Source organism: Carcharodon carcharias, chromosome 17, assembly GCF_017639515.1.
Source record: "Carcharodon carcharias isolate sCarCar2 chromosome 17, sCarCar2.pri, whole genome shotgun sequence".
NCBI lineage: Eukaryota > Metazoa > Chordata > Chondrichthyes > Lamniformes > Lamnidae > Carcharodon > Carcharodon carcharias.
This window is the reverse complement of record NC_054483.1, coordinates 107,335,832-107,363,203: the sequence shown is the minus strand read 5'-3', so window position 1 is coordinate 107,363,203 and position 27,372 is coordinate 107,335,832. Positions and strand designations below refer to the sequence as shown.

The 27,372-nt window shown below is 44.0% G+C and overlaps 1 protein-coding gene across 1 annotated transcript in view; it reads right to left on the bottom strand.

The window, feature by feature from the left end:
- zfyve27 (zinc finger, FYVE domain containing 27) overlaps positions 1-27,372 on the bottom strand; it is a 178,086-nt gene that overhangs the window by 94,444 nt on the left and 56,270 nt on the right. Inside the window, exon 6 of the mRNA XM_041209768.1 lies at positions 14,638-14,771. Within this exon, the coding sequence (XP_041065702.1) occupies positions 14,638-14,771 (134 nt within the window). The remainder of the gene's footprint in view (positions 1-14,637; positions 14,772-27,372) is intronic.

The window sequence follows — 27,372 nt, the reverse complement described above, 5'->3', positions numbered from 1 at the left end:
TTAACCTCTCTGTCCCAAAGTCTGGCTGTTTTAACCTTTCTGTCCCAAAGTCTGGCTGCTTTAACCTTTCTGTCCCAAAGTCTGGCTGCTTTAACCTTTCTGTCCCAAAGTCCGGCTGTTTTAACCTTTCTGTCCCAAAGTCTGGCTGTTTTAACCTCTCTCCCCAAAGTCTGGCTGTTTTAACCTTTCTGTCCCAAAGTCTGGCTGTTTTAACCTTTCTGTCCCAAAGTCTGGCTGTTTTAACCTCTCTCCCCAAAGTCTGGCTGTTTTAACCTTTCTGTCCCAAAGTCTGGCTGTTTTAACCTTTCTGTCCCAAAGTCTGGCTGTTTTAACCTTTCTGTCCCAAAGTCTGGCTGTTTTAACCTTTCTGTCCCAAAGTCTGGCTGTTTTAACCTTTCTGTCCCAAAGTCTGGCTGTTTTAACCTTTCTGTCCCAAAGTCTGGCTGTTTTAACCTCTCTCCCCAAAGTCTGGCTGTTTTAACCTTTCTGTCCCAAAGTCTGGCTGTTTTAACCTTTCTGTCCCAAAGTCTGGCTGTTTTAACCTTTCTGTCCCAAAGTCTGGCTGTTTTAACCTTTCTGTCCCAAAGTCTGGCTGTTTTAACCTTTCTGTCCCAAAGTCTGGCTGTTTTAACCTTTCTGTCCCAAAGTCTGGCTGTTTTAACCTTTCTGTCCCAAAGTCTGGCTGTTTTAACCTTTCTGTCCCAAAGTCTGGCTGTTTTAACCTCTCTCCCCAAAGTCTGGCTGTTTTAACCTTTCTGTCCCAAAGTCTGGCTGTTTTAACCTCTCTGTCCCAAAGTCTGGCTGTTTTAATCTTTCTGTCCCAAAGTCTGGCTGTTTTAACCTTTCTGTCCCAAAGTCCGGCTGTTTTAACCTCTCTGTCCCAAAGTCCGGCTGTTTTAACCTTTCTGTCCCAAAGTCTGGCTGTTTTAACCTTTCTGTCCCAAAGTCTGGCTGTTTTAACCTCTCTCCCCAAAGTCTGGCTGTTTTAACCTTTCTGTCCCAAAGTCTGGCTGTTTTAACCTTTCTGTCCCAAAGTCTGGCTGTTTTAACCTTTCTGTCCCAAAGTCTGGCTGTTTTAACCTCTCTCCCCAAAGTCTGGCTGTTTTAACCTCTCTCCCCAAAGTCTGGCTGTTTTAACCTTTCTGTCCCAAAGTCTGGCTGTTTTAACCTCTCTGTCCCAAAGTCTGGCTGTTTTAACCTTTCTGTCCCAAAGTCTGGCTGTTTTAACCTCTCTGTCCCAAAGTCTGGCTGTTTTAACCTTTCTGTCCCAAAGTCTGGCTGTTTTAACCTTTCTGTCCCAAAGTCTGGCTGTTTTAACCTTTCTGTCCCAAAGTCTGGCTGTTTTAACCTCTCTGTCCCAAAGTCTGGCTGTTTTAACCTTTCTGTCCCAAAGTCTGGCTGTTTTAACCTTTCTGTCCCAAAGTCTGGCTGTTTTAACCTCTCTGTCCCAAAGTCTGGCTGTTTTAACCTTTCTGTCCCAAAGTCTGGCTGTTTTAACCTTTCTGTCCCAAAGTCTAGCTGTTTTAACCTTTCTGTCCCAAAGTCTGGCTGCTTTAACCTTTCTGTCCCAAAGTCTGGCTGTTTTAACCTTTCTGTCCCAAAGTCTGGCTGTTTTAACCTTTCTGTCCCAAAGTCTGGCTGCTTTAACCTTTCTGTCCCAAAGTCTGGCTGTTTTAACCTTTCTGTCCCAAAGTCTGGCTGTTTTAACCTTTCTGTCCCAAAGTCTGGCTGTTTTAACCTTTCTGTCCCAAAGTCTGGCTGTTTTAACCTTTCTGTCCCAAAGTCTGGCTGTTTTAACCTTTCTGTCCCAAAGTCTGGCTGTTTTAACCTTTCTGTCCCAAAGTCTGGCTGTTTTAACCTTTCTGTCCCAAAGTCTGGCTGTTTTAACCTCTCTCCCCAAAGTCTGGCTGTTCTAACCTTTCTGTCCCAAAGTCTGGCTGTTTTAACCTCTCTCCCCAAAGTCTGGCTGTTTTAACCTTTCTGTCCCAAAGTCTGGCTGTTTTAACCTCTCTCCCCAAAGTCTGGCTGTTTTAACCTTTCTGTCCCAAAGTCTGGCTGTTTTAACCTTTCTGTCCCAAAGTCTGGCTGTTTTAACCTCTCTCCCCAAAGTCTGGCTGTTTTAACCTTTCTGTCCCAAAGTCTGGCTGTTTTAACCTCTCTCCCCAAAGTCTGGCTGTTTTCACCTTTCTGTCCCAAAGTCTGGCTGTTTTAACCTCTCTCCCCAAAGTCTGGCTGTTTTAACCTTTCTGTCCCAAAGTCTGGCTGTTTTAATCTCTCTCCCCAAAGTCTGGCTGTTTTAACCTCTCTCCCCAAAGTCTGGCTGTTTTAACCTCTCTCCCCAAAGTCTGGCTGTTTTAACCTTTCTGTCCCAAAGTCTGGCTGTTTTAACCTTTCTGTCCCAAAGTCTGGCTGTTTTAACCTTTCTGTCCCAAAGTCTGGCTGTTTTAACCTTTCTGTCCCAAAGTCTGGCTGTTTTAACCTCTCTCCCCAAAGTCTGGCTGTTTTAACCTCTCTCCCCAAAGTCTGGCTGTTTTAACCTTTCTGTCCCAAAGTCTGGCTGTTTTAACCTTTCTGTCCCAAAGTCTGGCTGTTTTAACCTTTCTGTCCCAAAGTCTGGCTGTTTTAACCTCTCTCCCCAAAGTCTGGCTGTTTTAACCTTTCTGTCCCAAAGTCTGGCTGTTTTAACCTTTCTGTCCCAAAGTCTGGCTGTTTTAACCTTTCTGTCCCAAAGTCTGGCTGTTTTAACCTTTCTGTCCCAAAGTCTGGCTGTTTTAACCTTTCTGTCCCAAAGTCTGGCTGTTTTAACCTTTCTGTCCCAAAGTCTGGCTGTTTTAACCTTTCTGTCCCAAAGTCTGGCTGTTTTAACCTTTCTGTCCCAAAGTCTGGCTGTTTTAACCTTTCTGTCCCAAAGTCTGGCTGTTTTAACCTCTCTCCCCAAAGTCTGGCTGTTTTAACCTCTCTCCCCAAAGTCTGGCTGTTTTAACCTTTCTGTCCCAAAGTCTGGCTGTTTTAACCTTTCTGTCCCAAAGTCTGGCTGTTTTAACCTCTCTCCCCAAAGTCTGGCTGTTTTAACCTTTCTGTCCCAAAGTCTGGCTGTTTTAACCTCTCTCCCCAAAGTCTGGCTGTTTTCACCTTTCTGTCCCAAAGTCTGGCTGTTTTAACCTCTCTCCCCAAAGTCTGGCTGTTTTAACCTTTCTGTCCCAAAGTCTGGCTGTTTTAACCTTTCTGTCCCAAAGTCTGGCTGTTTTAACCTTTCTGTCCCAAAGTCTGGCTGTTTTAACCTCTCTGTCCCAAAGTCTGGCTGTTTTAACCTTTCTGTCCCAAAGTCTGGCTGTTTTAACCTTTCTGTCCCAAAGTCTGGCTGTTTTAACCTCTCTCCCCAAAGTCTGGCTGTTTTAACCTTTCTGTCCCAAAGTCTGGCTGTTTTAACCTTTCTGTCCCAAAGTCTGGCTGTTTTAACCTTTCTGTCCCAAAGTCTGGCTGTTTTAACCTTTCTGTCCCAAAGTCTGGCTGTTTTAACCTTTCTGTCCCAAAGTCTGGCTGTTTTAACCTCTCTCCCCAAAGTCTGGCTGTTTTAACCTTTCTGTCCCAAAGTCTGGCTGTTTTAACCTTTCTGTCCCAAAGTCTGGCTGTTTTAACCTCTCTGTCCCAAAGTCTGGCTGTTTTAACCTTTCTGTCCCAAAGTCTGGCTGCTTTAACCTTTCTGTCCCAAAGTCCGGCTGTTTTAACCTCTCTGTCCCAAAGTCTGGCTGTTTTAACCTTTCTGTCCCAAAGTCTGGCTGTTTTAACCTTTCTGTCCCAAAGTCCGGCTGTTTTAACCTCTCTCCCCAAAGTCTGGCTGTTTTAACCTTTCTGTCCCAAAGTCTGGCTGTTTTAACCTTTCTGTCCCAAAGTCTGGCTGTTTTAACCTTTCTGTCCCAAAGTCTGGCTGTTTTAACCTCTCTCCCCAAAGTCTGGCTGTTTTAACCTTTCTGTCCCAAAGTCTGGCTGTTTTAACCTCTCTGTCCCAAAGTCTGGCTGTTTTAACCTTTCTGTCCCAAAGTCTGGCTGTTTTAACCTTTCTGTCCCAAAGTCTGGCTGTTTTAACCTCTCTCCCCAAAGTCTGGCTGTTTTAACCTTTCTGTCCCAAAGTCTGGCTGTTTTAACCTTTCTGTCCCAAAGTCTGGCTGTTTTAACCTTTCTGTCCCAAAGTCTGGCTGTTTTAACCTTTCTGTCCCAAAGTCTGGCTGTTTTAACCTTTCTGTCCCAAAGTCTGGCTGTTTTAACCTCTCTCCCCAAAGTCTGGCTGTTTTAACCTTTCTGTCCCAAAGTCTGGCTGTTTTAACCTTTCTGTCCCAAAGTCTGGCTGTTTTAACCTCTCTGTCCCAAAGTCTGGCTGTTTTAACCTTTCTGTCCCAAAGTCTGGCTGCTTTAACCTTTCTGTCCCAAAGTCCGGCTGTTTTAACCTCTCTGTCCCAAAGTCTGGGTGTTTTAACCTTTCTGTCCCAAAGTCTGGCTGTTTTAACCTTTCTGTCCCAAAGTCCGGCTGTTTTAACCTCTCTCCCCAAAGTCTGGCTGTTTTAACCTTTCTGTCCCAAAGTCTGGCTGTTTTAACCTTTCTGTCCCAAAGTCTGGCTGTTTTAACCTTTCTGTCCCAAAGTCTGGCTGTTTTAACCTCTCTCCCCAAAGTCTGGCTGTTTTAACCTTTCTGTCCCAAAGTCTGGCTGTTTTAACCTCTCTCCCCAAAGTCTGGCTGTTTTAACCTTTCTGTCCCAAAGTCTGGCTGTTTTAATCTCTCTCCCCAAAGTCTGGCTGTTTTAACCTCTCTCCCCAAAGTCTGGCTGTTTTAACCTCTCTCCCCAAAGTCTGGCTGTTTTAACCTCTCTCCCCAAAGTCTGGCTGTTTTAACTTCCTTTTAAGGAAAACATTCCTCAATTTGTAATTCACAGGATAGTAACAACTAATGTCACTCATCCAACTGCAAGGTGAATAGAAAACACAATCTTCATTTGCACAATATTTGACTTTGTATTTGACTGTCCAGTTGCAATCTGGGATGTGCTGCCTGAAAGGGTGATGAAAGCAGATTCAATAGAAAATTTCAAAACAAGAATTGGATAAATACTTGAAAAGAAAGATTTTGCAGGGCCATTTCAGATAAGAAAGTTGGGGGGAGGAGGTGAGACAAGTTGGATAGCTCTTGCTGGCAGAAGCACACTGGGCCAAATGGCCTCCTGTGTTACAAAATACTATGGACAGAATTTTACACACCCCAGTGGTGGGTTGGCAGATGGGTAGGGGTGCATAAAATTGGGCATAATGTCATTGGTGCTGTTCTAATCATTTACCTGCCCACCCCACCACAATTTTACATGCAGTGGGAGGGTGCTGAACTGCCTGACCACCCAAGGGCCAACTAACCAGAACTCCCCACTGTAGTCCTCCCATTCTGCAGGTCGCAAAGTTTGAAAAATTCCATGACTACTCAACTACTTCACAGGATCACACAGCGTAGAAGAGGCCCTTCGGCCCATCGAATCTGCACCAAAACGTGAGAAACACCTGGCCTACCTACCTAATCCCATTTACCAGCACTTGGTCCATTGCCTTGAATGTTATGATGTGCCAAGTGCTCATCCAGGTACCTTCTAAAGGATGTAAGGCAACTCGCCTCCACCACCCTCCCAGGTAGTGCATTCCAGACCGTCACCACCCTCTGGGTAAAAAAGTTTTTCCTCACATCCCCCCTAAACCTCCTACCCCTCACCTGGAACTTATGCCCCCTAGTGACTGACCTTTCAACTAAGAGGAACAGCTGCTCCCTATCCACCCTGTCCATGCCCCTCAATCTTGTACACTTCGATCATGTCGCCCCTCAGTGTTCTCTGCTCCAACGAAAACAACCCAAGTCTATCCAACCTCTCTTCATAACTTAAATGTTTCATCCCAGGCAACATCCTGGTGAATCTCCTCTGCACCCCCTCCAATGCAATCACATCCTTCCTATAATTGGCGACCAGAACTGCACACAGTACTCCAGCTGTGGCCTCACCAAGGTTCTATACAACTCCAACATGATCTCCCTACTGCTGTATTCTATGCCTCAATTGATAAAGGCAAGTGTCCCATATGCCTTTTTCACCACCCCACTAACATGCCCCTCTGCCTTCAGAGATCTATGGACACAATCACCAAGGTCCCTTTGTTTCTCAGAACTTCATGTCATGCCATTCATTGAATACTTCCTTGTCAAATTACTCCTTCCAAAGTGCATCACCTCACACTTTTCAGGGTTAAATTCCATATGCCACTTATCTGCCCATTCAACCATCCTGTCTATAGCTTCCTGTAGCCCAAGACACTCAACCTCACTGTTAACCACCCGGCCAATCTCTGTCATCTGCAAATTTATTAATCCTACCACCCCACCCTCCCATTCCTCCACCCCAACCCACCCAAATTCATCTATGTCATTTATATAAATGACAAATGATAGGGGCGCGAGGGGGTGAGAGAGAGTGTGAGAGAGACAGCACGAGGGGGAGAGAGAGAGAGACAGCGCGAGGAGGAGAGAGAGAGAGAGACAGCACGAGGGAGAGAGAGGGAGAGAGAGAGAGAAAGAGAGAGAGAGAGAGAGAGAGAGAGACAGTGCAAGGGAGAGAGAGAAAGAGAGCGAGCACACGAGGGAGAGAGAGAGAGAGACAGCGTGAGGGAGAGAGAGAGAGAGAGAGAGAGCGCCAGGGAGAGAGAGAGACAACGCAAGGGAGAGAGAGAGAGACAGCGCGAGGGAGAGAGAGAGGTATGCCACTGGACACTGGCTTCCAGTCACTGAAGCATCCTTCTGTCATCACCCTCTGTCTCCTACAACTAAGCCAATTTTGAATCCACCTTATCAAATTACCCTGTATCCCATGTGCATTTGCCTTCTTTATAACTCTCCCATGTGGGACCTTGTCAAAGGCTTTGCTGAAATCCATATAGACTACATCAACTGCACTACCCTGTCACCTCCTCAAAAAATTCAATCAAATTTGTTAGGCATGACCTCCCTCTGACAAAGCCATGCTGACTATCCCTGATCAAACCTTGCCTCTCCAAGTGGAGATAAATTCTCTCCTTCAGAATTTTCTCCAATAGTTTCCCTACCACTGACGTGAGACTCACTGGCCTGTAATTACCTGGCTTATCTCTACAATCCTTCTTAAATAGCGGAACCACATTAGCTGTTCTCCAGTCTTCTGGCACCTCCCCCGTTGCCAGAGAGGACTTAAAAATTTGGGTCAGAGCCCCTGCGATCTCCTCCCTCAGCAGTCTGGGACACAAATCATCTGGACCTGGAGATTTGTCCACTTTTAAGCCTGCCAACACCTCCAATACCTTGTCACTCCCTATATCAATTTGCTCAAGAACCTCGCAGGAGAGTAAGAAATCAGAAATGTACAAGGGGATAAACTAGAAGGAACCTTCTGGAGTTCTCAGGAGGGTTGTAGGGCTGGAGGTTGCAGACATAGAGAGGGACAAGGCCATGGAGGGACTGGAACATGAGAATGAATATTACTGTCAGTCATAACTCAATTCCACCGTCTGTTAAATATCTTTCTGGCTCCCCCTTGGATCTGTTAGCACGATCATCTTTTATTTCCAAATTCATTCTGATGTTCTTGACCTTGTCTTTCACGTTTCCCATTCTGGTCTTGTTTTAAGCTATTCACTTTAATCAGCGATAGAAAACCCCTTTTGTCTTGTTACCTCCTGCTAACAGTTTCCTAAAGAAATGTCCTCTTTAACCTTGCCTTTGGTCTCCAGCTTCTTGCTGCCTTTGAAGCACTTTATCATGTTAAGAACTAAACTGCCACTGCATTATGGCAAATCAATGTGTTTAGGGGGCAGCAGCTCACAAGACCCAGAAGGAAGAGCAACCAGAGCAAGCAGCTGCAGGTGGATATCAGAGCACCTTGTAACATAGTCAGTCTCATTACACAGGTGCAACCAATACACGACATTTCATGGCATTGTTCGTACATTATGGGGGCCTCATGGTTCAAGAAACAGTTAATAGAAGCAATTGACGGCATGCCTGTCTGATAAAGCACCATCCTGTATGCAAGTATCAGCCTCAACTCCGTGGTAGAACTCTCACCCCTTGAGTCAGAAGGTCGCAGGTTCAAACCCCATTCCCAGGCTTGAGCACATAATCTAGGCTGGTACTCCCAATGCAGCGTTGCATTGCCAGATGCAATTTTAAGCCAAGGCCCCATTCTTCCCCAGAATCATCACCATCCCCATCCTATGACCTCTCCATCGTACTCAAAGACATGTTTGCTTTATTCAAAGGCATGGCTTTGAGCAGATGTAGGAATGTGCATCTGCATGGTTCCCTTACCTGTCTGGTACTTAGCCATAGACCAGGAAGGTGCACGGGCATTTTTCTCTGTCAGAGAAACAAGAGTTTTATATAGCTCCACATTAAGAATGGAGCACAGCAAGGAGGCTTTTCATGAACTACCACAGCAGTACAGGGATTGAACCTATGCCATTGGCATCATTTTGCCATCTAGGAAACTGAGCTAACCAAACCCATATGTCTTCCTCAAGGACATGGATGGCCTTGACCAGACGTAGGAATGTGCACTCATGTGTTCCTGGATGCCTTTGTCTCCTGCACTGTGGAGTTGAGCTTTGTGAACGAGAATGCGAGCTTGACATGGCCCAGTTCTGACCGTGGCAGTGCAGCAGTCTCTCTCTCTCTCATACAAAGCACAGAATCCACAAAGTCTCAGCTGAAAATGGAAGACTCTCAGCTAATCATTCTGGGCTAAATTCAAATTAAGGGAAGAAAAGGACAGGTAAAATAAACAAACAAAAATCTCAATCCAAATATTTCATTTTTAATTTCAAAAGTTAAAATATGTTAAAGATATGGAGTTTGACAGGATACCCAAATGCCTCAAACCTTGAATAAAAAGAAAAATCCCCACAAGGACAGATATTTTAAGGGATTGTGCATAATTTCCAGCATTTCTCACAAGTTAACAGTCGCTTGGTGGTACAGAACTTGAATATTGCTGAAAAGAGACATTTTGCTGAGTACGCAAGAGGGAGGGAAGGAAAAGGAAAAAAGAGGGAGGGAAGGAAAAAGAGGGAGGGAAGGAAAAAGAGGGAGGGAAGGAAAAAGAGGGAGAACACACGAGCTCTGAATTTTAAGCCTGCAAATCCTCAGTTTATGCTTTTACTCTATTCAGAATGAGCTTGTGAAGGTCTGGCACCTATTTGCGGTTTTGCACCTCTTGCTTTGGGACTCCAGCTGTTTCTAACACACAGCATGCCAAAATCTATGTCTTTATTTAATGTACGATGTGCCAAGATCTATATCCTCAAGTAATACACCACATGCCCAGACTTCTAACCTCATTTAACATGCAACATACCGCAACTCATTGTGGTACACAATGTGCCACAGCACAAACACTCCTTTAATATAAAATGGGTCACAAACTGGATCTTTATTTAACATGTAATGTCATGAATTAGAGGGACTATTTGGATTTATATAGTGCCTTTTGATTTTTCAGATGTCTCAAAATGTTTCACAACCTGAATAAGTTATGCTTTGAAGTGTGGCTATTGTGCAGACAGATACACTGACAATTCGCATACGGCAAAGTTCCACCAAAAGTAACGTGGTAAATGATCAGTTCACCCCTCAAGGAGATATTGGTGAAAGGCAAGCATTGACCAAGGCTTAGGGAAAAGTACCCTACAGTTCTTTGACTTTGTCCACCTGAACAGGTCACCTGAGCCTTGCTTTGACGTGTCATCCAAAAAACGGCACCTCCAACAATGCAGCACTCCCTCAGTACAGCAACGGAATGTCAGCCTGAGCTATTTTCAACTGTCAATTCCCTCCGGGTTACATCTTCACAATCAGAGCAGCTGGATGAGAATTTTAAAATTGAAGTGTTGCCCAACCAAGTGCCAATGTAAGTCAGTGACAGCAGGAACGATACGCTTCTCTCAAGTCCTAGTTGCAACACGCATTGAACACTTTTCAGTTTTTGGCTGGCCGACAAATACCGTCAAATCAAACCTCGCACCAGCCAACACTGGAAATGGGAGGACAGATGAATGCAGATGGCGTTATGCTCTCCAAAAACTTCACTTGAAAGTGAGATTGAGAAGGTTGGTATGCAGGTTAATAGTAATTATGCTAACTGTGATAGAATAAAGAGTAATAAACTACCCCACAAAGATGTGTATTGGGTGATATTAGTCTGTTGGTTGCCGAAACATTTTAATTGGAATCTGTTGAGCTTTGTGAACGAGAATGCGAGCTTGACATGGCCCGGTTCTGACCATGGCAGTGCAGCAGTCTCTCTCTCTCTCGTACAAAGCTCAGAATCCACACAGTCCCAGTTGAAATTGGAAGACTCTCAGCTAATCATTCTGGGCTAAATTCAAATTAAGGGAAGACAAGGACAGGCAAAATAAACAAAAATCTCAATCCAAATATTTCGTTTTTAATTTCAAAAGTTAAAATATGTTAAAGATATGGAGTTTGACAGGATACCCAAATGCCTCAAACCTTGAAAAAAAAAAGAAAAATCCCCACAAGGACAGATATTTTAATGAGATTGTGCATAATTTCCAGCATTTCTCACAAGTTAACAGTCGCTTGGTAATACAGAACTTGAATATTGTTGAAAAGAGACAAAGATAGGAATGCCAAATTTCAAACGTTTGCATCAATTTTGAGATTGTTTGAAATCTGGCATTCTTGTTTTTGCTCTGATGACTGCAAGAAAAAAAGCTTTGGCAATATGTCTCTCTTTTCAGCAATATTCCAATTAATTTTTAATCATTCATGGGATGTGGGCATTGCTGGCTAGGCCGGAATTTATTGCCATCCCTAACTGCCCTTGAGAAGGTGGTGGTGAGCTGCCTTCTTGAACCCCTGCAGTCAATGTGGTGTAGGTGCACCCACAGTGCTGTTAGGGACGGAGTTCCAAGATTTTGACCCAGCGACACTGAAGGAACTGCGATCTATTTTTAAGTTAGGATGGTGAGTGACTTGGAGGGGAACTTCCAGCTGGTGGTGCTCCCATGTGTCTGCTGCCCTTGTCCTTTGAGATGGCAGCGGGCATGGGTTTGGAAGGTGCTGTCTAAGGAGCCTTGGTGAATTCCTGCAGTGCATCTTGTAGATGATACACACTGCTGCTACTGTGTGTCAGTGGTGGAGGGAGTGAATGTTTGTGGATGAGGTGCCAATCAAACGGGCTGCTTTGTCCTGGATGGTTTTGAGTTTCCTGAGTGTTGTTGAAGCTGCACTCACCCAGGCAAGTGGAGAGTATTTCATCACACCTTGGACCTGTGCTTTGTAGATGGTGGACAGGCTTTGGGGAGTCAGGAGGTGAGTTACCCACCGCAGGATTCCTAGCCTCTAACTTGTTCTTGTAGCCCCAGTATTTCTATGGCTGGTCCAGTTCAGTTTCTGGTCAATGGTAACCCGCAGGATGTTGATTGTGGGGGATTCAGTGATGGTAATGCCATTGAATATCAAAGGGCAATTGTTAGATACTCTCTTGTTGGAGACAGTCATTGCCTGGCACTTGTGTGCTGTGAATGTTACTTGTCACTTGCCAGCCCAAGCCTGGATATTGTCCAGGTCTTGCTGCATTTGGACATGGACTGCTTCAGTATCTGAGGGGTCAGGAATGATGCTGAACATTGTGCAATCAGTAGTGAACACCCTCACTTCTGGCCTTATGATGGAAGAAAGGTCAATGACGAAGCAGCTGAAGATGGTTGGGCTGAGGATACTATCCTGAGGAACTCCTGCAGTGATGTCATGGAACTGAGATGATTGACCTCCAACAACCACAATCATCCTCCTATGTGTTAGGTATGACTCCAACCGGCGGAGAATTTTTCCCCAGATTCCCATAGGCTCCAGTTTTGCTAGGGTTCTCTGATGCCACATTCTGTCAAATGCTGCCTTGATGTCAAGGGCAGTCACTCTCACCTCACCTCTGGAGTTCAGCTCTTTTGTCCAGCTCTTTTGTCCATGTTTGAACCAAGGCAATAATGAGGTCAGGAGTTGAGTGACCCTGTCAGAACCCAAACTGAGCATCAGTGAGTAGTTTATTGATAAGCAATTGCTGCCTGATAGCACTGTGATGACCCCTTTCATCACTTTACTGATGATCGAGAGTAGACTGATGGGACAGTAATTGTCAGAGTTTGAATTTGTCCTGCTTTGTGTGTACAGGACATACCTGAGCAATTTTCCACATTGCCAGGTAGATGTCAGTGTTTAAGGTTTACTGGAAATGCTTGGCTAAGAGTGCAGGTTTTGGAGCACAAGTCTTCAGTACTTTTGCCGGAATATTGTCAGGGCCCATAGCCTTTGCAGTATCCAGTACCTTCAGCCATTTCTTGATATCACGTGGAGTGAATCGAATTGGCTGAAGACTGGCATCTGTGTTGCTGGGGACCTCCAGAGGAGGCCAAGATGGATCATCCACTCTGCACTTCTGACTGAAGATTCTTGCAAATGCTTCAGCCTTATCTTTTGCACTTGGGTGCTGGACTTCTCCATCATTGAGGATGGGAATATTTGTGCAGCCCCTTCTTCCAGTGAGTTGTTTAACTGCCACCATCATTCACGACTAGATGTGACAGGGCTGCAGAACTTAGATCTGATCCGATGGGTGTGGAATCGCTTAGCTCTATCTATCACTTGCTGTTTATGTTGTTTGGCAAGTAATCCAGTGTTGTAGCTTCACTAGGGTGACAACTCATTTGCAGGTATGCCTGGTGGTGCTCCTGGCATGTCCTCCTGCATTGAATCCCTCACTATCAACATCTTTAGGGTTACCATTGATCAGAAACTGAACTGGACCAGCCATATAAATGCTGCAGCTACAAGAGCAGGTCAGGAGCGAGGAATCATGCGATGAGTAACTCACCTCCTGACTCCCCAGAGCCTGTCCACCATCTACAAGGCACAAGTCAGGAGTATGATAGAATACTCACCACTTGCCTGGATGAGTACAGCTCTGACAACACTAAAGAAGCTAGACACTGTCCAGGACAAAGCAGTCCACTTGATTGGTACCACATCCACAAACATTCACTCCCTCCACCACCGATCACAGTAGCTGCAGTGTGTACCATCTACAAGATGCACTGCAGGAATTCACCAAGGTGCCTTAGACAGCACCTTCCAAACCCCTGACCACTACCATCTAGAGAGGCAAGGGCAGCAGATGGATGGGAACACCGCCACCTGGACGTTCCCCTCCAAGTCACTCACCGTTCTGACTTGAAAATATATTCCTTCACTATCACTGGATCAAAATCTTGGAACTCACTTCCTAACAGCACTGTGGGTGTTCATACACCACGTGGACTGCAGTGGTTCAAGAAGGCAGCTCACCACCACCTTCTCAAGGTTAATTAGGAATGGGCAATAAATGCTGGCCAAGCCAGCGACACCCACATCCCCTGAATGAATTTTTTTTAAAAACTCTTCATTGAACCAGAGTTGATCCCCTGGTGGTATGGTAGAGTGAGGGATATGCCTGGCCATGAGGTTACAGATTGTGGTCGAGTACAATTTTGCTGCTGCTGATGGCAACTGTGAGGTGCTGTGGGCCAAGTCTTGAGTTGCTAGATCTGTTCAAAATCTATCCCAATTAGCACGATGGTAGTGCCACACAACACGATGGAGGGTATCCTAAATGTGAAGACAACGTGAAGAATAAGCTTTGTTTCACCTCACATTTTCCCCCTACTCCTGAAAAATGTATTTCAAAGCTATTCTTCTAAGACTGACTACAAGGCAGAAATTCAGTTGAGAAAAGCAAGTGATAGGCAGAGAGAAGAAAATGCATGAGTAAAAAAAAACACCGAGGAAGATTTTTCAAACTGGAATATAGCTGAAGGGCTCATATAGCTTATATATAGAACAACTAATACCCAAAAATGACTTGCAAATTGGAATCCAGTTCCAAAGAAATTCAAGCCACGAGAGGTGAATCCTCAAAAAGCTACTGCGAAGTTCAGAGAATATTTTAATTAGCCTTGTACACACTAATCATTTTACCGGTACTGATTTCTGCACAAAATAACAAGGCAGCAGGTGCCTAATGCCTGCACTGACTACTTGGTCTACAGGGGACCAAGAAAATAAACTGAATGAATGAAGATCAAAAGAGTAAAGACATGCACACTGTAGGGAGATGTACCCTGGAATATGGAAGCAGTAGCATCAGTCTTGCCTCAGCAGAGAGCCCCTCACACCTCAGAGTCAGAAAGTTGCAGGTTCAAGTCCCACTCCAGAGTCACCAATACAGCATCTAGGTTGGCACCCCAGCACTGAGGGAGTGCTACACCACCTGAGGTGCTCTCAGAAAACAGGTCGTAAAAGATATCATCGCCATTATTCAAGCAAGAGCAGGGAGTTCTCCCCAGCGTCTTGGGGGGCCAATGTTTATCCCTCAACTAATAACATTAAAACAGACTATCTAGTCAGAATGTGATTACTGTTTGTGGGTTATAAAAGGCATTATATAAATCCAAGTTCTTCATTGCTTTCTTCCATCCAGCGGTATTTATTAGGAAAAGTATACACCAGTCTATAAAATCTAAGCTTCTCACCTCTGGGGTACTTGCAGTTGGAGTTATGTCCTGGTTTAAACCTCCTTCCGAATCTGACACTGCAGCCACCTCCGCTTCAATCTCAGTGTTTGATCTAAAATTCTGCAGTAAAGCTCCCTTGTAATCAGTAGTAACTGCAGAAACAAAAAAAAACAACAGGGAGAAGAAAAGTGAAACAATCATTGGGAAACACAGCATTTCTTCACCTCTCCCCTCACTCCCCAACCCTGCCAACCCAACTTGAAAGCTGTATAAAGCAACACACCAGGCTGAAAGATGGAACTGCTTTGATGGACCAGTGCGCAAATGCATCGGTCTGGTTTCAAGTTACGCAGGCCAAGCAAAAAATCCCAGTTTAAACTGCAATACGGGGGATCCAAATAAGAGTGGTGACAGAGGTTTTGGAATAGAAACAGAACATGCTGGAAATACTCAGCAGATTAGGCAGCATCTGTGGAGAGAGAAACACAGTTAACGTTGCAAGTCTGTGACCTTTCACCAGAACTGAGAAAAGTTAGAGATGAAATAGGTTTTGAGAGTGGGACAAGGAAAAAAGGAAGATCTGTGATAGGATGGAAGACAAGGCGGGATTGAATGGCAGAACAGTTAATTTTCCAGATGTTATATATTGTTGCATTATCTGTAAATATCTGTAAACAGCTAGGAACTAATTAGCTAGGAGCTAATGGTTGTGTGTAAGCACTCCAGGGGCCACATTTCATGGCTGCACTAGAGGCCGATGTGATGTGCAGAACCAGTTCAAACCAGTCCTTCAAACAAGGCAGCATGGCAAGTTAAAGATCAAGAGTTCTGATCTTTTCAAGTTTAAAGTGCGATTATTACCAACATCATTGATATGAAGCGTGGGAGTGTTGTGAACTGGGAGGAGGATGGTGTGGAACTTCAAAAGAACATAGGCAAGTTGGTGGAGTGGGCAGATAGGTGGCAGATGAAGTTCAATGCGGAGAAGCGTGAAGTGATGCATTTTGGTAGGAAGAACATGGACAGACAATATAAAATAAGGGACGAGATTTTGAAGGGGATGCAGGGGCAGAAAGACTTGGGTGTATATGTGCATAGATCATTGAAGGTGGCAGGACAGGTGGAGAGAGCAGTTAATAAAGCATATAGTATCCTGGGCTTTATTAATAGGGGCATAAAATACAAGAGCAGGGAAGTTATGCTGAATTTATACAAGACACTTGTTAGATTTCATCTGGAATATTGTTCTGGGTAACATAATATAGGAAAGGATGTGAACACATTAGAGAAAGTGCAGAAGAGGTTTACAAGAATGGTTCCAGGAATGAGAAACTTCAGCTATGAGGATAGACTGGAGAGGTTGGCACTATTCTCCTTGGAGAGAAGGCGGCTAGGAGGGGATTAGATAGGGATGTTCAAAATCATGAGGGGGCCGAATAGAGTAGATGGGGAGAAGCTGTTCCCACTCCTAAAAGGATCAAGAACGAGAAGGCACAGATTTAAAGTGATTTGTGAAAGAAAAAACTGTGACGTGAGAAAAAAGCTTTTTCACACAAGTAGGTTTGGGTCTATAATGCACTGCCTGGAAATGTAGTGGAGGCAGGTTCAATCGAGGCATTCAAGGGGACATTAGATGATTATTTGAATAGAAACAATGTGTAAGGGTATGGGGAAAAGACAGGGCAATAGCACTAGGTCATAATACTCATTTGGAGAGCCGGTGCAGACACGATGAGCCGAATGGCCTCCTTTCTGTGCCTTTAAGACTCTGTGATCCAAAAGACAACAAGGACACATAGCACTAGGGCCAAAGGGAATGGTGATGGGGCAAGGAAAGAAACAAAAGATGTGCCTAAAGCAGGCGTGCTGCTGATTACAAGCAAAAATGAGAGAAAAACCAAAAAAATGCTGAGAAAAGGAAACAAAATGGGGCAGAGATTATGGTCTGAAATTGTTGAACTCAGTGTCGAGTCTGGAAAGCTGTAAAGATGAGGTGCTGTTCCTCAAGCTTACGTTGAGCCTCGATGGAACAGCACCTCACCTTTACAGCAGGCCGAGGACAGAAATGTCAGCGTCAGAGCAAGGTGCAGAATTAAAATGACTGGCTACCTGGCATGATCGGGGTCATGGTTACAGACTGAATGGAGGCACTCCACGAAGCAGTACCCAGTCTGCGTTTGGTCTCCCCAGTGTGGAGGAGAACAATCGTGAGCAGAGAAGTAGACTAGATTGAAAGTAGTGCATGAAAATCACTGCTTCACGTGGAGGGAGTGTTTGGGATCTTGGATGTTGAAGAGAAAGGAGGTAAAAGGGAAAGTGTTACATCTCCTGTGTTTCATGGAAAGATGCTGTGGGAAGGGGATGGGGTGGTGTTGGGGGGTGGTGGGGGGAGGGGTGCTGACTGAGAAATGGCCAAGGGTATCAAGGAGGGAATCCTTCCTTTGGAATGTTGAAAGGGGAGCAGAGGGGAAGATGTGTTTGGTGATCACACTGGAGCTGGCGGAAATAGCGGAAAATGATCCGTTGAATATGGAGGTGGGTGAGGTGGAATGTGAGGACAGGGGAATACTACCATGGTTCTGGGAGCGCGGGGAAGGGGATAAGAGCAGAAATGCAGGAAATGTGGCAGACACGGTCAAGGACCCTGTCAACAAGGGTGGGGTGAGGGGGATCCTCAGTTGAGGAAAAAAGACATCTCAGAAGCACTGTTGTGGAAGGTTGTTTAAGATATGACAGAGACAGAGGAACTAGGAGAATGGAATGGAATCCTTGGACGTTTTGGAATTGGCCTCAATGACCTTGGCCTAGAGATGGGGACAAAAACCATTCAGATCAAGGTGCCTGCTCTTGTTTACCGCTTAACAGCCCTGCTTAAAGTATTCACACATGGGTGCCCATAATAACAACAACCTGCATTTATACTTTATCACAAAATCATAGAATCATATGTTACAACACAGGATATTTGGCCCCTTGTGTCTGTGCTAGCCCTCTGAAGGAGCAATTCACCTAGTCCCACTCCCTTGTCTTTTCTGTGTAGCCCTGCAAACTTTTCCTTTTCGGCTATTGATCCAATTCCCTTTGAAAGGCTCCTCAATTGACCCTACCTCCATCAGACTCTCAGGCAGTGTATTCCAGATCCTAGCCCAAGTACCTTAAATCTATGCCCTCCACTAATGGGAATACTTTCTCCGTATTTAATATCTATATCCCTCCCGATTTTGAATACATTTATCAAGTCCTCTCAACAGAAAACACAGTCTCAACTTCTCCGATCTTTCTACTTAACTGAAGATCCTCACCCTGGAACTATTCTTACGAATCTTTTTTGCACCATTTCTAATGCCTTCACATCCTTTTTAAAGTGTGATGCCCAGAACCAGACGCAATACTCCAATTGAGGCCGAACCAGTGTTTTACACAGGTCTAACATAACTTCCTTGCTTTTGTACTCTATGCCCCTATTGATAAAGCCCAGAGTGCTGTAAGCTTTATAAACCGTGCTTTCAACCTGTTCTTCCACCTTCAATGATTTACACACGTCCCTCAGCTCCTGCGTCCATTTAGAATTGGACCCTTTATTTTATATCGTCTCTCTGTGTTCTTCCTACCAAAATGAATCACTTCACACTTCTTTACATTAAATTTCATCTGCACTTGCCTGCCCATTCCACCAAACTATTCATGTCCTTCTAAGTTTCTCTTTATCCTCCTCATGGTTTACAATACTTCCAAGTTTCGTATCATCTGCAAATTTTTGAAATTGTGCCCTATCCACCAAGGTTTATCAGGAAGAGCAGGGGTCCTTTGGAAACTCCACTATAAACCTTCCTCAAGTCCGTAAAACAACTGGTCACCAATATTCTTTGTGTGGTAAAGTGAGGTACCCGCTCCTTTTAATTGAATGCAAGTGTACTGATCATGTGACAGCAGTGACATCAGTGAACAGTGCGGGCAGCTGGGAACAGTTAAGTCTAGTTCTGGAGGTTTCTGAGTGAACACATATGATCTGCCCTATGTCTCAATAAACCATCACTGTTTATTCCTACATCAGTCTCTCCCCGTTATTCATTGCAAGCAGCAATTGATGAGAACATAGGAAGGCGTGCAGTTAGAGTTTGGTTGGCCAATGAACTCATTTACCCAAGACATAAAAGTGACAAAGAGGATAAAGATAAAAAGAAATTTCAAGATGGGTAAGAAAAGCATTAGAAAGAGCATCTGTACTTAACTTATAAAATAGGCGACAGCCAGCAACTGGAGCAGAAAGCAGTGTTGCAGTTTAAAATAAAAACCTTGCAGAATCGCGATCGCGGGGATCCTGCCAAAACCCAAAAATTGTGAAACCCAGCAGAGAAAAGCCGACAGCAGCACAGACAGAGTTAAAAAAAAAAGTGACTGCTCTTAACACGGCAATACATTTAAAAGGGTAAATAAATGAAAAATGGCTATGGGCAGAAAATTATAAGAGATCCCAGAGAGAGGGCGACTCCGCGGTAAGCTAAGCACCTAAATTCTTCATTACCTGAAAACCCAACAGAAGTGCAGCCCCATGCAGTCGTTCACAATGCCGCAGTTCGGCATGTCGATCCAATCGACCCCATTTCAGATGCCTGGTCTCAGTATGTCAAAAGCCTAGTGTTTTTTTTTACCACTGACAACATGGTGGGAGAGGAGAAGGGGGCGATTCTTTTGTCGTCATGCGGAAGCAAAATGTACGGACTGATCCATAGCCTTATATCACCTAGCGCCCCAGACTCAAAGACTTTCGACGAGTTAATAAAAATTGTACAGAGCCACGAGGCCAAAGCCCTCAGTTACTATGCAGCACTTCAAGTTCAATTTAAGGAACAGGCTTCTGGAGAAAACAATAGCTGAACATGTGGCTGTTTTAAAAGGCAGTAACTCAGCATTGCGAATTCAGAACGTCCATTAGTGATATGTTGAGACACCAGCTGATATGCGGGATTGGAGACGATACTATCCAAAAGTGTTTGCTAGCCGAACCTAGTCTAGATTTCAATAAGGCATTAGAATTAGCTACCATGATGGAGAGTGCTGTTAGAAATTCCTAAGTTATAAAAGATACACAAAATGGCGGCGTCCATCTGGTTGAGCGGGACAATCCAGCAACAAAAGGCGTGGAAACTTCGGACTCTACAGGAAGATGGGGAACTCTCTTTAGCTCCAGACCATTGATAAACAACGGTACTGCAGTGAAAACCCACAAAATAAGTGAGAGAAATACATCCAGGCCTCCAGTGAGCGAACGACAGCTCAAACAAGTCGAGTGCTTTTTCTACCACCATTATGGCCACATAATGCGGCACTGCAGAGAAAGGCTAAAACAACACTATAAAGGCAGAAGGAAAAATCATGAAATATGCCTCATGGAAGAGCCAGAAGAAATAAAATCAGACACCCAATCGTTATATAACCTCAAAGTGGGTAGAAACAAGCCAATCCAAGTAGCCATAATGATCAACGGACAACCCATTAAGATGGAAGTTGATGCGAGAGCGTCGATGTTGGTCACTGGAGAGCAAACATTTAGACATCTGAGTAAAGGAACCCATCCTTTGAAGTTAGAAGTTTCAGACACAAAGCTGAGGACATACACGGACGAAGAAATAAATGAGAAAGGGGTATGTCAGTGAAGGTGCAGTATGAGGAACAGTCTGCAAAATTACCCCTATTTATATAATGTCAAGCAGGGGACCGAGTCTCCTCAGAAGGAACTGGCTGGGAGAGATAAATCTTGAGGGCCCGCTAAGTTCCCAATTCGAAACCAGAAGTGTTGCTGCAAAATAAAAAGCGTGTGCAAAGACCCAAAGGGAGAAGCCCGTGGAAGTGTTACACCAGCACAGAGTTCAAGCTGAAGTCAGCATCCTTCAAAAAGGAAATGGAAAGTCTGTTAAAGGGTCTTTGTGCGCTACAAAATTCAATCAACTCCCAATCTGTGCCATGAGAAAGATATGAAGAAAAGGAAGAATTAAGCCCGCCTCTGGCCGAGTTAAGGAACGAATTAGCTGAGAAGGGGCAACAATATGCGATTCTCCAGAAAACTATTAATGAGAATAGGAAAGATTTGAAAGAGCTGAAGCAGCAGCTGCACAAAAGCCCTGAAGTTTTAAAGCTAGAAGGCCCCGAATTCTCAGAAGAGCTGTCAGGAAACCCAACTACTGAGCTCATTCACATTCAGCTCGCGTCCGAGTCTAGTCCAGCCAACAGCGAAATTAAAGACAAGGTGGAGATACAGGTCAGTGCTACCAAGAAAAGGACATGCAGGAAGAAAGAGAGAAATTGACAGTCCTCAGAAAGAAAAAGAAAATATTTTTTTTTCTTTTCCTCTTTCTCCTCACACATCACGTAGCTCATCGCTGTATTGCTTTGTGCTTGTTGCCCTTTATCTGTTTCAGCTTGGAGGGGAGGGGCAGTAGGAGTGAACGTGACTGCACCCAGAAGATGGTGAAATCATCCACTGAGGGAGATAGTAGGCAACTGCCCCTGAAAAGGAGGTCTTGGAAACACCAGCTGAGGTCGTTGGGCTACGACGCACAACCCATCAAAGAAGGGCCGCCCGAGAGACTTGACCTGTAAATAGTTATTGTGTAAATAGTTAATGTTTTAAGCTTTTAAATAAAGGGGGAGGGATGTGGTAAAGTGAGGTACTGTGTCCCTTTAAGAGAATGCAAGTGGACTGATCATGTGACAATGCTGACGAATCACTGTACAACGTGGGCAACTGGGAACTGTAAGTCTAGGTTTGGAGGTTTCTGAGTGAGCATGTATGATCTGGTGCTCTGCCCTAAGTCTCAATAAACCATCACTGTTTATTCTTACATCAGTCCCTTCCCGTTATTGACTGCAAGCAGCAATTGATGAGAACATAGGAAGGCGTGCAGTTAAGAGTTCGGCTGGCCAACAATCTCATTTACCCAAGACATAAAACTTTGTTTCCTATCACTCAGCCAATTTTGTATCCATGTTGCTATTTTTCCCTTTATTCCATGAGCTCTAACATTGCTCACAAATGCCCTTCGGAAGTCCATGCACACCACATCTACAGCATTACCCTCTTCAACCGTCTGTTGCTTCATCAAAAAACTCCAGAAAGTTAGTTAGGCACGATTTGCCCTTAACATATCCCTCCTGGCTTTCCTTAATTAACTGGCGTTCGCCCAAGTGACTATTAATTTTGGCCTGAATTATCATTTCTAGAAGCTTCCCTATCACCAAGGTTAGCATAGTAAAACATCCCAAGGTGTGTGACAGAAGCATAATCAGGAATTGATCTAGAGAAGGAGAGAACACTAGAGGGGTAAATAAGCTAAACAAAGCAGCAGATAACGCTCGCCTTCCTTCCAGGGTGCATTGGAATTATGCAAGGTGAATCCTTGGCACTGTTCAGCACTGTGTAAAGTTCTTTCACGAAAGGCTTAAGACTGAATCGTCAATCCGGTTGCTTAATCTACTACTGTCTTCTATTGGTTCTCAGGCATCATGAATGGCATGGCATTACACGCTATGCCATAATGGGGTTTGGCTGATGCTCTGTTGATGCCAGCTCAGTCAATGAAAGCCGGCGCCATTGACTCAATGGAAAGTGGCATCCTAGAAAATATATTGTGGATCCAACCAGGGATCAGGCTATTTTGGGTCTGGTAATGTGTAACGAGGCAGGTATAATAAATGATCTCAGAGTAAAAGATCCCCTAGGAAACAGTGGCCATAACATGTGGAATTTAGCATTCAGTTTGAGAGTGAGAAACTTAGTTCGGAAACATCTATGCCAAATTTAAATAAGGGTAATTACCAAGAAATGAGGGCAGAGTTGGCTGGAGTGGACTCGAAAAGGAGTTTAGCAGAAAAAACAGTTGGTGAACAATGGCAAATGTTTAAGAAAATAGTTCATGACTCACTTCCTTAAGTACTCTGGGATGTAGATTATCAGGCCACAGGGATTTATCGGCCTTCAATCCCATCAATTTCCCCAACACCATTTCCCTACTAATGCTGATTTCTTTCAGTTCCTGCCTCTCACTAAACCATGTGTTCCCCAACATTTCTGGTATGTTATTAGTTCTGAATGGCTATAAATTGAGAGGGGAATGTGCAACGAGACCTGGGTGTCCTTGTACACCAGTCGCTGAAGGTAAGCATGTAGGTGCAGCAGGTGGTAAAGGCGGCAACAAATGGTATGTCGGCCTTCATAGCCAGAGGGTTTAAGTACAGGAACAGGGATGTCTTGCTGCAATTGTACAGGGCCTTGGTGAGACCACACCTGGAATACTGTGTGCCGTTTTGGTCTCCTTATCTGAGGAAGGATGTACTTGTTATAGAGGGAGTGCAGCAAAGGTTTACCCGGCTGATTCCTGGGATGGCAGGATTAACATATGAAGAGGGATTGAGTCGATTAGGACTATATTCGCTAGAGTTCAGAAGAATGAGGGGGGGGATCTCATAGAAACCTATAAAATTCTAACAGAACTAGGCAGGGTAGATGCAGGAAGGATGTTCCTCATGTTGGGGGAGTCCAGAACCAGGGGTCACAGTCTGAGGATACGGGGTAGACCATTTAGGACTGAGATGAGGAGAAATTTTTTCACCCACAGAGTGGTGAGCCTGTGGAATTCACAACCACAGAAAGTAGCTGAGACCTAAGCACTGTATGCTTTCAAGAAGGAGTTAGATATAGCTCTTGTGGCGAAAGGGGTCAAAGGGTATGGGCAGAAAGTGGGAGCAGGCTATTGAGTTGGATGATCAACCATGATCATAATGAATGGTGGAGCAGGCTCGAAGGGCCGAATGGCCTACTCCTGCTCCTATTTTCTATGTTTCTACAACAAAGATATATCCCAGTGAGGAAGAAGATTGTAGGAAGGGGATAAACCAACCATGGCTAACCAAGGAAGTTAAGGGAAGTATTAAAGGGAAAGAATAAAACATACAATGTGGCAAAGATTAGTGGTAAGCCAGAGGATTGGGAAAGTTTTGAAAACCAACAGAAGATGACCAAAAAAAAATAAAGAGGGAGAAAATAAACTGAGGGTAAACTAGCAAGTAATACATAAATGGACAGCAAGAGCTTCTTTAAATATATAAAAAGGTAAGAGAGGCCAAAGTCAATATAGAATGAGGCTGGGCAAATAATAATGGAGAACCAGGAAATGGCAAAGGAGTTGAGTAAATACTTTGCATCAGTCTTCACGGTAGAAGACACTAATAGTATTCCAAAAATATTAAATAATCAAGGGGCAAAAGGTGGGGGAAGGAAATAAATACAATAACTATCACTAGAGAAAATGTACTAGGGAAACTAATGGGGTTAAAGGTTGATAATTCACCTGGACCTGATGGGTTGCATCCTAGGATATTAAAGGAAGTGGCTACAGAGACAGTGGATGCACTGGTGGCAACCTTCCAAGAATCCTTCGATTCTGGGAAAATCTCAGAGGATTGGAAAACTGCCAATGTAACACCCTTATTCAAAAAGGGAGGGAGACAAAAAACAGTAACCAAAGGCCAGTTAGCCTAACATCTGTCATTAGGAAAATGTTGGAGTCTGCTATAAAGGATGTGATAACAGAGCATTTAGAAATACATAATCTAATCAAGCAGAGTCAGCATGGCGTCAAGAAGGGGAAATCATGCCTGACAAATTTATTAGAATTCTGTGAGGAGGTAACAAGCAGGATAGATAAAGGGGAACCAATAGATGCAATATATTTGGATTGCAAAAAGCGTTCGATAAGGTACCGTTCATAAGGCTACGTAATAAGAGTCCATGGTGTTGAGGGTAGTATATTAGCATGGATAGAGGACTGGCTAACTAATAGACAACAGAGAATTGGGATATGGGGGGCATTTTCAGGATGGCAACCTGTAAGCTGAAGTGCCACAGGGATCAGTGCTGGGGCCACAATTATTTACAATATATATTAATGACTTGGATGAGGGAAATGAATGTACTATTGACAAGTTTGCAGATGACACAAAAATAGGTGGGAAGGCAAGTGGTGAGGATGACACAAAGAATCTACAGCGGGATATAGACAAGTTAAATGAGTGGGCAGAAATGTGTCAGATGGAATATAATGTGGGAAAGTGAGAGGTTATGCACTTTAGCAGGAAGAATGAGGGAGCTGAATATTATTTAAATGGAGAAAACTGAAGAAAGCTGCAACACAGAGGGATTTGGGGGTCCTCATGTATGCTAGCTTTTTGTGATTCATACAAGTTCAGCAGGTAATAGGTAAGGCAAATGGAATGTTGGCCTTTATTTCAAAGGGAATGGAGTATAAAAATAGGGAAGTCTTGCTGAAACTATACAAGACACCAGTTAGACCACACCTAGTATCCTGTGAACAGTTTTGGTCCCTATATTAAGGAAAGGTATACTGGCATTGGAGGCAGTCCAGAGAAGGTTCACTAGGTTGATCCTGGGGATGGAGGGGTTTTCTTATAAGGAGAGATTGAGTCGGTTGGGCTTGTACTCATTGGAGTTTAGAAGAATGAGAGGCGACCTTATTGAAATATAAGATTCTTAGGGGGCTTGACAAGGTAAATGCTGAGAGATTGTTTCTCCTTGTGGGAGAGTCTAGGACCAGAAGGCATAACTTCAGAGTAAGGGGGCACCCATTTAAGACAGAGATGAGGAGAGTAGTCGATCTACGGAATTCTTTACCGCAGAGGGCTGTGGAGGCTGGGTTGTTAAGTATAGACAAGGCTGAGATAGACAAGATTCTTAATTAGTAAGGGAATCAAGGGTTATGGGGAAAAGGCAGGAAAGTGGAGTTGAAGATTATCAGATCTGCCATGACCTCATTGAATGGTGGAGCAGAATTGATGGGCCGAATGGCCTACTTCTGCTCCTACTTCTTATGGTCTTATAGTTTTCACATGGGAAGTGATCACTTAACCAGTCAAGAATGACCAAAACATCAAAGTCAATATGGCACATCACGCAAGACACTGCAGGGAGCAGCACTTGATATTGAAAGTCCCATCCTGAGAATCAAGCATGTAAAAAAAATGGGAGGGATCATCCACATCATTCGTTCATTGAGCTAAGGAGACACCCCAGCTAATCACTAAGATTCCTTCTGGTACCTGCATCTTAGGTTACTAATGGTTGGAAATGACTTGCATCGTGACATTAAAACGAAGTGCCAGAAGTACACAGCAAATCAGATAGCATCTGTGGAGAGAGAAACATGCTGCCTGACCTGCTGAGTGTTCCCAGCACTTTGTTTTTTTTTTATTTCAGATCTCCAGTATCGGGGATATTTGCATTAATATAACACTTAATACTGCTGAGTGGATGTCACCACATCTTGTGCTATGGCCAGTCACCCAGGATGGATCTCATGCTCCAAGAGAGGCTTTTTAGGGGGCCAAGTATATATAAAAAAAATTGATTCAATTTTAAGGCACACGTAGAGATGAGAAAACAAACTTTTCAGATACTAATGTCCCATCCTACCTACAATAATAAAAAGCGACTGGCTCTCAAACATTTCTGATACCTGCAAGTAGAAAGTGAAGTGAATGGAACAGTGCAGCCCTCATGAGAGATGGAAAAATGCAGTGCTTGCATTTGCCAAGCGATGCTGTTGGCACACGCAAATCCTTTTGGAATATAGCGCACAGGCAGATGCAGAAGTACAAATGTAAGTTTTCCATTCAGATGGAAACGTTTATGTAGGGAGGAAGGGGTTCGCAGCCTCCACCAAAACCACATTTAAAAAGAAAACAATCTGAATATATTATCTGAAAAGCACAATGATAAACAGCATTAATAACTGCAGATCCTCAGTAAGTCACGTTCACAGGATTCCACTCATGAAACAAGATCTAAAGATGCACCAAAAACCAAATGTTCACATCATTTACAGAGGTTTCTATAACCAAGGTCACAGTGACAGAATATTCATTGCTTGGCAATTCCAGGTTTTTTTTTCAAATTGGGCTTTAAGGCACCCTAATAGAATGATACAGGATAGAGTGTTATTCATAAGAGGTTGTAGTGGAAGAATTAATCCAGGCTGGTCTTTTGGTTCAAGCTGGTTTATTTTCAAGACAACTCCTCAGTGCTACTGACTTCCAGCTAGCTTCCACACAAAGTGTTCCAGCTGTATCTTTTTATTCTATTTAGATGGGATAATCAATGCCCATCACCTGTTTAACTAGCAATTGTCTTTAACAAGGTGAATGTCACATTGACATAGAGGACCATTTGGCCCTTCATGCTTGTGCCAGCTCTTTGAAAGAACTATTCAATTAGTCCCACTCCTTTCTCTTCCCTTTTGGTAATCATATATTGGGGGGAGATGGTAACGTAGTGATTTTGTCACTGGGGTGGTAATCCAGTGACCCGGGGTAATGCTCTGGGGACCCGGATTTGAGTGCCACCACGGCTGGAATTAATCATGGTCTTATGGTGACCATGAAACCATTGCCGATTGTCCTAAAAACCCATCTGGTTCACTAATGCCCTTTAGGGAAGGAAATCTGCCATCCTCACCTGGTCTGGCCCACATGTGACTCTAGACCCACAGCAATGTGGCTGACTCTTAAATGCCCCCTGAACAAGGGCAATTGGAGATGGACAATAAATGCTGGCCTAGCCAGTGATGCCTACATCCTATGAACAAATAATAAAAAAAAATTGGGTGTTTAATTGTATTCAAGCAGTAGGCATTAACTGGGGATTCACTTGCGCTCATATATGGAGAAACAGACTGAAACTGG